General features: G+C 37.4%; 1 protein-coding gene across 1 annotated transcript; it reads right to left on the reverse strand.

Moving 5' to 3' along the window:
* Window positions 1-1,697: 1,697 nt before the first annotated feature.
* Window positions 1,698-9,456, reverse strand: LOC116255552 (V-type proton ATPase subunit B 2-like). Its single transcript, XM_031631420.2, has 15 exons — window positions 9,186-9,456; window positions 8,195-8,266; window positions 7,767-7,822; window positions 7,544-7,642; window positions 6,212-6,271; window positions 5,501-5,612; window positions 5,191-5,399; window positions 4,748-4,876; window positions 4,467-4,604; window positions 3,749-3,899; window positions 3,553-3,635; window positions 3,340-3,387; window positions 2,684-2,737; window positions 2,524-2,607; window positions 1,698-2,215 (listed from the first exon to the last, which is right to left on the reverse strand). Exons 2-15 carry the CDS (start codon window positions 8,250-8,252, stop codon window positions 2,030-2,032), a joined length of 1,467 nt encoding a protein of 488 aa, XP_031487280.1. The 5' UTR covers window positions 8,253-8,266; window positions 9,186-9,456; the 3' UTR covers window positions 1,698-2,029.
* Window positions 9,457-9,973: the final 517 nt, after the last annotated feature.

Here is a 9,973-nt window from a genome sequence, read left to right on the forward strand (position 1 = left end):
TGTTGTCTTCAGTTTCAAGTGCAGCATGCACGCCAGATTCAGACGTTGCCATGATCCATCGCAATTGAGGATGTTAAGGGACTGTTTGATTACTCAGATCTACGAATCTGGTTCAAATAAACGCTTCAGGTTCAAATCTACATATCTCAAATTAAAAGAGGACTTGTTCAAATAAACGCTTGAGGTTCCAATCAACATATCTCAAATTATAAGAGGACTTGAGATATGTGGATGTCAAAGCACATGATCACATATTGAAGATGTAATTTATTATTCATCTTTCCATAAAAGAAAACGTTGCTGATGCTCTTTAGAAATCAAATATTTGGAAATAATGGAATCTAAAATTACCAAAACTTCAAGTCACTTTGATTTTTAGACAAGAGGGAATCAAATGTGGATTTGGAAGTGCCTCAAGAGTCAAGAGGCCGTGCAACCATGCATCAAGTCTGTTCACATTCAAAGGGTTTGAAGTTTAAATCATGTGGCCGCTATCACGTTCTAGTGTGTTATTTATTTGGATTGCCAATATTGGCAAATGATACATTCGAGTTGAAGGGTATCCCACAGGTCCCAAAACAAGGTTCTAGGGTATCCCACAGGTCCCAAAACAAGCCAGAACCTTAAGAGGTATAATAATATGGTCTTTAGACGGTTTCCCCTAAGTAAAAATGAAAAAAATGTAAACTTTCATACGTTGAAAGAAGACTGATTGGGCATAAAAAGGTGACTCCATAAGCTGAGAACCATGCAAGGGCCAAGTGTCGGCTTATAGGATGGCCGAAAGGCGTGAAATGACTTGTATATAACATATTGGACTTTTTTTCAATAAATAAAAATAAATATATGTTCCTCTTTGAATCTTAGATTAGAAAAAAGTTTGTTCAGTTTACCAATTCAAGCTAAAATATATCGGCTAATAGGCCTGTCTAAGCCTATTATTGAGACGAATAAAGTGAACCTTTTACAGGCAAGCTTCACTCTTCAGGGGAATGGGTAGGAGCCAAATTCGTTGGAGAGTTTAAATAATGGCGACTAACCAGTGAAAACTAACAAAATTTTAGTTTCTCACACAATATAATTCCTCGATGGACGTTTTGTTCTCTGGATGATCTTCACTCGATGCAACAGTCGTCGTCCACATACGAAAGGCAATCAGAAAAAAGCATGGTGAAAAGTCCAAGACCGCCTTTGCCACCACATTCACCAATGGAGTGAAGAAAGAAGATGGGGGAAAGCCCACTTTCTTTCCCGGTTTTTTGGTGTTAAGGATAGCCAGGATGCACTATCCATCAATCAAACGCGCCTCGAGGCAGTGGAGCATTTCTTGCTCAAGTTAGCATGGGAAGATGGTTCCAAAGTATACACGCAGAGTCACTAAACTCAGCCAAACGAACCTGAGCTTCCCTGTTTTGATCACAGAAATACAATCAATCGAAAAAGCACGATGAAAATTACAAATTTAAAATGATGCAACTGATACTATAAAGTTGGCTTGCTTGATTACCAAAAACTTACATTGCCTTGATAAAATTTTAAACGACAGCACTTTGACGAGTTGTTTCGCATTGACCGTGTAACATAAACTATACTCAAAATAAGCCGATTTATATGTTATAAGAAAGCTGCGCTGACAATCTCGAATTCAAATGGGCTTTTGTAAGGCAAGCCACAAGATGCTATTCATTTTCCTTGCCTGATGGGAACATGGAAGGATTTTCCATCTTCACTTTTATTAGCTATGCAACTTCATACATAAGTTCTGGAATCTCCCTCGGCAGACATGCTAGCATCTTACAACTAATAAAAAGGCATGCAAGCACTAATTTTACATCTCAACCAAAAATTTCCAATATGCTAGTGTCCCTAGACCAAACACTGCAGAATAAAAGAATTATGAAACTACAGGATATATCAGATTCCCACTTATTATCTTGACTTATGGAGAGATAAATTTGCCTGACAAGAGGCAAGCCCATCGAGCAGACCGATTTGAAGCATGAAAGTAGTGATGCAGCATATAAAAATTTTAATGAGCAGAATCACGGCTGTAATACTGATCCAAGGTCTTTGCTGGAATACGGTGCAGAAGTTCACGAGGAAAGATCCGCAGTAGAGTCCATGCTAAGTCGAGGGACTGGAAGATATCGCGAGTGTCATATGCACCTTGGGTAACAAATTTCCTTTCAAACTTGTCCAAAAACTCAAGATAAAGCTGCATCCATAAAATTTAGAGGCACATTGTAAGTAAAGACATCAATAATTGGTACTGTCTGGACTTTAAGAATGAGATACATTAGTTCAGTTTCCGTTAATTATACATTCAACTATTCCAACTCTGCAAATTTCATGGAAAACTATATAAAATAGTTTATCGTCAGCCACTTCCATCTCACGTAAGCATGTGATCACGCAGAAAGAAAATGCATGTGTGTGTGTTCAAGTGTGCATATGTATGCATGCACATGCGCTATATATAGTGTATATATATATATATATATATATATATAAAGAGAGACAGACCAGATCTTCAGATGAGAGTGCTTCTTCCCCCACCACAGCCTTCATTGCTTGGACATCCTTCCCAATGGCATAGTTTGCATAAAGCTGTGACATAAAAGAAATGATTAGCTGTCTAGAGAGAAAAGGATTGAGATATTTCATATGTTCTAAATAGTCCCACCTGGTTTGACACATCAGCATGATCACGTCGTGTCATGCCCTCACCAATAGCACTCTGCAAAAAACTAGAAGTCATCCCCTTGTCTTAAAAGATCACAAAGTGCAGTATTCTTCAGGAGTTGACACTCCCTGGGTTGTGATCCTGAGAGTTGGGGTTGCAATGGAACCCATAGACACAAAATTGTTGCTACATGGCATGAAATGAAACTGAAAAAAAACAAGAGAAACTGAAGAAAAACAAGAGCTAGAACATGTAAATTGTAAACCATGTTTTACTCGATATTAGCAATATCTTAGACTGATGCTGTGCATGGAAGATCAGGAGCTACCAGATAAGCCACCCATGACACAACCATGTTTGGAATGGCACAGGACATGGACTGAGAAATAAAGAAATTTCTGCATGCATGCAACAAACTTAGGTGCCCAACATTCCTTAAAATGTTTCCTCAGTCTTCACAGATGGCATGTCAGTTGGTTCCTTAAGTCAGTCATAGTTCAACATCCCAAATATGAAAATTTTCTACTGAGATCTCATCAAAAAAGCCGGGCCTAATTGATCATTTATTCTCAAACAAATGGACAACTCCCGATCCTTCCATCTACTAATGCAGCTAAACTATGAAAACGAGTCAACAAGAAAACTGCACTCCTCACCTTCATAAGCCGTGATAGCGAAGGAAGAACATTGATTGGAGGGTATATCTGAAAGCAACAAGTGAAAAATTCAAGAATCATCATCACCTCATCAGAAATGGCATACTTTACAAAGGGGAGAAGGAAAGAAGCTAAATTAAACAATTTTCTAGAGTTTAACCAGCAGCAAATTTTGGAACCCTAAGATTTCTCTCCACAAAAAGTAGTATTCACCTGCCGATTGTAAAGCTGCCTGTCAATATATATTTGGCCTTCAGTAATATAACCAGTGAGATCAGGAGTTGGATGTGTAATATCTGATGCATAAGGAGTAGCAGTAGCACTATTAGATTCAGTAAAGTCCAGCAGCATCTTCGTATATAAGAGAGACAGACAGACAAACAGACAGACAGACAGAGAGGTTCCCAACCATCATTAGGCATAGTCAAAATTGGGATTTGCGTGATGGACCCTTTACGTCCTTCAATACGTCCAGCACGTTCATAGATTGTTGCCAAATCAGTATACATGTACCCAGGATAACCACGCCGACCTGGCACTTCCTCTCGAGCAGCAGATACCTGAAGATCAATATTGATCGTTATTTTCTATACCACACACATGCACATGTGTGCTGGAATGTTGAAGAGTCAAATAGACATGTTCTTTCTAGGAGGGGAAAAAATATGTTTTCTTTTCAAACATAAGATATGCATCATTAGTTGCTGCCATTGTAAGCAGTATTCAGGATGTTACTTGAAAGACATGTCGGAGTTTCGGCAAGGTTGACTGGTGGATTCCAAAGAGAAACAAGTATATGCAGAGATATGTAAAGCTTAAAGACCATACTTGAACTTTGGTGGAAAGCAGTGAAAAGCATCCATCCATCTTCAGGAAACAAGAGATAGAGAAGCACTAAACTATCCATGGTCGATTCCTAAGGGAAACAAGCATATAGAAAGACGTGTAAAGCTTAAAGACCATAGTTGAACTTTGTTGGAAAGCAGATAAAAGCATCCATGCATCTTCAGGAAACAAGAGAGAGGAGTAATAAACTATTCATGTGAACAACATAAATATCGCAGCTAGGTAAGGCAATTATTGGGATCTAATACAACCAAAAAGCAAAAATTGGATGGAATCATCACCTCACGAAGTGCATCAGCATATGAGCTCATATCAGTTAGTATGACTAAAACATGCTTTCCACATTCGTAGGCTAGATATTCTGCTGTTGTCAGGGCAATTCGAGGAGTGATGATGCGTTCAATGGTCGGATCATTGGCCTGTAGATAAAGCAAATCAAGAAATATAGGGTATGCACAGGCTAACATAACGAAAAGCAATGTGCTAATGCTAATATAACATTAAAAGTTTAAAACTACTGACTGACCTATACAGAAACTAAAAACAAGAAAGCAAAAGTTACCAGATTCAGAAACAAAGTAACTCGCTCCATCGAACCATTCTCTTCAAAATCTCGTTTGAAAAACTGTGCAGTTTCCATGTTGACCCCCATTGCAGCAAAGACAATGGCAAAGTTGTCTTCATCCTCATCCTGGAAAGTTTATGGGGAAGGATCAGTCTATGATTGTTCATTATTTTCTATCTATCAGAACACTTGTTCTTTCAAATGGTCTAGAATAGCAACTGTGGTTCACAACGTTCAACCATGTAGATGTTCAACGACTTGACCAACAAATCAACTAAACAACATGCAAATTTCTCATGCTTATAAACCTCTGTCTCAATTGAACAACATCAGGTTCTTTTTCAATAATTACACTTGCCAGCTAGTCTTCCAAAGGAAAAAACTTAGATCATACGAAAATTATATAGCAGTCCTCATCAAAGTTTACAGCATATAGGTACCTTAACGTGGTCTCCCAACTTCCCATGTCGCTTGACAAGTCCAGCTTGACGACAAATCTGGGCAGCAATTTCATTATGAGGAAGCCCAGCAGCAGAAAAAAGTGGGATTTTTTGTCCTCTTGCAATTGAGTTCATCACATCAATTGTTGATATTCCTGTCTGAATCATCTCTTCTGGGTATGTTCTCTCACTAGGGTTAATCGAACTTCCTAAAGGAAAAAAGACACCATATATTTAGAAACCTGAGCACAGGGAAAGGCATACAGACTAAAAATACACAAAGTGTCAAAGTTGCTTTGGGATCAACAACCTGAAATGTCTCGGTAGGCCTCAGGCAGAATTGGAGGGCCATTATCTATTGGCTTTCCTGATCCATTGAAAATGCGCCCAAGCATATCCAAGGAAACAGGAGTCTTTAACACCTGGTGACATAGGCAACAGCACAAAGAGACATAAAAATAGTAATCCTCACTTTACAAATATAAGAACCTATCAACTGGATAAAGTAAAGCACTTTAACATGGTTATATATAAGACACAAAAAGGAAAAAGGTGAAGGAGACCTTTAATACAGACAACAAATAATCAACTATGTATATCCAAAATAGAAGAATGACATGGAGTACAGTCCACAAAATTTTCAACAAATAGGAGATATCCTAAAATCTTGGTAAAGTCTGTGTGTTTAAAACATTATTTTTTTACTCAATAATAGTTACAGCACTCCAATGGCAAATGCTAAGAAGATCATGTACCAACAGTCCAAACACTAGAACTAAAAGTGACTCTGCAATAGAGAGATAATGGGTTGGAGTCAAATTACATTAACATAACTTAAACACAAGAGTTATTGAAACTTGAGGGAATGTCTCAGCAAAAATAAATACATGTATCAAATAAAATTGCAAGGGAACGCATGAGAATTGTATTCATTTTTTATCATACATGAACAACAAAAATAATGAAAGATTAAAGAGGAAATTTTAGTAAGTATCAATTAGCAAAGCAGCAAAATACTAACCTCCCCTGTGAACTGCACAGTTGTATACTTGTTGTCAATTCCAGCTGTCCCTTCAAAAACCTAGAAAAGACAGAAAAATATGAAATTTTCTGATAAAGGATGACATCTTGGGAAGGCTGTTATGTAAATTTAATGCTACAGGGCTCCAGTATTCCATTTTAAGTAACAATAATGTGGGGGAAAAAGCACCCATCTGCCACCTACTTTACAATGACTATGCTGGATAAAGACACTATAAACTAAACGAAAAAATGTTTCAAGGAAGTGTGAAATTGATGTTCTAATTTTTCCATAAATAATGCCTCAGATCAGCAGTAATGCCAACAAGGCAGAAGAAAGCCAGTAGTTCTTACACAAAAGATAAGGAAAATTCAAGCATTGACACCCTCTAAGTGGCAAGCACACGGTATTCTTTAGTAAAAGCCAAAAGGATACCAAGCGGCTATGTTAAGTGGGATAGATTGTAACACCTCATTATAAAAACTTACATCCCATTACCCCTTATTGAAGATTATAGGAAATCTTTAAGGACTTATAAAAGGGGTTGGAGAAAGTGGTTGATTGTTAAAAGTTCCTAGCTTTTTGGGGCTGGAACCAAAACTGCTAGGGGCAGGTGTGATCCACCAAAATGGAAGTCTTAACTCAGTGTAGGAGTGGGCTGGGTTGTTAATTGGTTAGCTACATATTTTACCAAAATAGTTTTCACCATGACCTGACCTTACCGCACTAAAAAACAATTCATGACCAGCACCTAAGATGATGACATTTGACAATTTGCTATTTCTTCCAAGAAACACTTTAGGGGACTCAAGTTTGTTGTTTCTTCATGCTTTACATTTTTAAAAACTAAAGAACTGGTTCTGTGAGGCAACAATTGAATTTCTTATGCTATTATATCACAAAAATAAACCCTGAACTATTAAACCAACTTTTAAATTATTTTTAAGCAGATACAAGCAAATAAATGCAGGAAACGCATTTTGGCGAAGTTGGAGAAAAGTTAGAAGGATTCTATTTCTTAATCAATAGAATCAAAACAATGAGAAAACTCTCCCAGTAAGACAAAGTCAACACACAGCCTTTCGTTTATGACCCTGTCACATTTGTAGAGCTCAGACCAGTCACCGGAACACTTTTAGGTTACTTGGAATAGTTCAGAAGCAACCTCATTAAGCTCCAATGGCAAAAATTTCTCCTTTCAAGATTTTCGAAAGTTGAAAACAAAAAGATTTAATGAAGGGAGCAAATCAGCATGGAGATGCTCTTAGTATAATTCAGCAAGAAAAAGTTCTCGTGCAAAAAGGAAGACATAAGATGAAAATAAAAACAGACCTGTACAACAGCTTTCTCTCCATCAACTTCCAGAACCTGACCACGCCTTGTTGTACCGTCTGAAAGTCTTATATTAACAATCTCTTGGTACTTTGGACCCTACAATTGTAAAAAGAAAAAAATTATAGAAGGATACCGATAATACTATTTTACAGAGAAATTCTAGGTAGGCGACTCATCATCCACAAAGTCTGCTGAGAAACAAGGACACTGTACATTTTACCTTGACTTTTTCCAGGATAACAAGAGGACCAGCAACTCCAGAAACAGTTCTGTATTCTGCAATGAGCATAAAAACATCAATCAGGACAAACAAACTGACCGGAAACAGTGGCATAAAAAAAATGCATAGTCATAACTGATACTCTGATAGGAATAATAAAAATACAAGAGAATATCTGAAGCGCAATATGAAGGATTGCCAAAATTTCTAATCTTCAGAAACTCAGCACAGAGCTTCAGATTGACATGTAAAGACAAACTGCACAAAAATCAAGATAAAAACATGTGTCTGGATGAAAGTATCACAACCGAGAGTTAGAAAGGGAGACACAAGTGAAGAGGAGAGAACTAGATGACTTCTTCAAAAAGGGCAATACATTGCGGACTGAAAATTTGATGTCCATTGCCTACACGTAGAGCTCAGCTTACCCATGCCAATCTCCAGAGTTCCCTCATCTGAGTCAATTATCTTTGAAGCGGCACCCATCTTTAACGTATAACCTAATGAGACCATAAATTTACAAAAGTAAAAGCACAGCAAAAATCCTCAAACAAATATCAGTCAGACGGAATATGCAACAGAGTATCGCATAAAAAAGTAATGATAAAATACAGATGACAAAGAATAATATTTGCTGCCCGTATGATCTAAGAAATATGAAAAACAAGACGAGAACAACAGCAAGAACAACATTGTGTGAACTGAAGTTAACAAGACAATGGTAGAAGTAGAACAACCAATCCATTCCCTTCACAAGAGTAAATAACAAAGAGAAAAGAAGCGCATGATTTATGCAAAAACTAGTTCTTCAGTTTCGTTACTCGTCGTTCTTACATCTAGAGGGGAAAACGGTTATTTACTATGTATTGGAGAAAGATGTCAGATGATGGCTTCCTCTTCTCCATTTTCAAGTCAACCACAAGCGAACACAAAAATTTGAGCAAGTTAGAGAAACGAAACATTTAAATGATCAACAATAAAACCCCAAAAAGAAGATAAAAAGGCCACGTATCCAAATCTACTCTTCCCCCACCTTGAATCCGATTGTGGGAGAACCAAAAAAAATATATATATATCGAGTCAAATAAAAGAGGAACAATCAAGTGCACAAAAATTTCCAGAAAACAACAAATAAACCACAATGAAACGGAAAAAAAAATTGCCATGAATTACAGAATCACAACAAACTCCTAAAACAGAATAAATAACTAAACAAAAGGACCGTCTTTTCACTTCATCAACACGGATCTCGACTCTGTCCAAAGGATTCCTCGAAACAAAAGAACACCCATTGACCGAAAAGAGACCAATAATAGATTTATCAAGTAAATGGGGACAACCAACTCAGGAAACGCAAAACTGAGCAATCTGACCATACTGAATACGCAAAGCGAAAGCTTAAAGGGAGAGAAGACATACCTCTGATCAAGCTCAAGGGAGAAGAAGAGATTCAGAGTTGATGATAACGATGATGAGGAGGAGGAGGAAGAATCAGAGAGCTCTGTGATGCAGAGCTCGCTTCGACCGCCCGCCCCCACCAAGCCCAAAAGGTCGCCCCCAAGGAAGAGCAAATAATTACATAAACAACAAAGTAAATAAATGATCCCTCTCTCTCCCTCCTGTTTTTTATTAACTTTGTAGCAGACAGAATAAGAAAGAGAATTGGATCTGTATTATAGTTTTGCCCCATAAAAATTGAGAGTGGCACACTGAATTTCTTTTAAGATCAATCGACTACCTCTTAAATAGATAATACAAGACACTTTAGCCTTTCGAAAGTTATGTATCTTGTATATCTCATCTACCAATTATTATCTTCGATACGACAATGGTATCAAAAGGTTTGATGTAGTTGGTCGGACTGGTTTCATCTTTTATAAGTGTCACTTTTTGTACAAGCTGATGTAATTCTGGACCTTTTAATCTCGACACATTTATTTACACAAATGATAGATTATTTTATCGATGCGGTAGGTGTAGGCATAGTGTGGGCAATTGAATACATAATCCCACAAAAATGTTTATTTTTTTATTAAAACTTCTTCGTGACAAACGATTTGTCACATGTGTACACGTATACCATGCTTTCATGTGGTACAATCCAAAGAACATCAAGGAGGGAAGAGCCCACAGTATCTGACAACTACACACTGAAATGTTTCAGAATCAGTTTTTGGTCGGTGGGCAGTAAACGGGTTGGACTTGGA

The sequence above is a fragment of the Nymphaea colorata genome, chromosome 1 (assembly GCF_008831285.2).
Source record: "Nymphaea colorata isolate Beijing-Zhang1983 chromosome 1, ASM883128v2, whole genome shotgun sequence".
In the NCBI taxonomy this organism is placed as follows: Eukaryota; Viridiplantae; Streptophyta; class Magnoliopsida; order Nymphaeales; family Nymphaeaceae; genus Nymphaea; species Nymphaea colorata.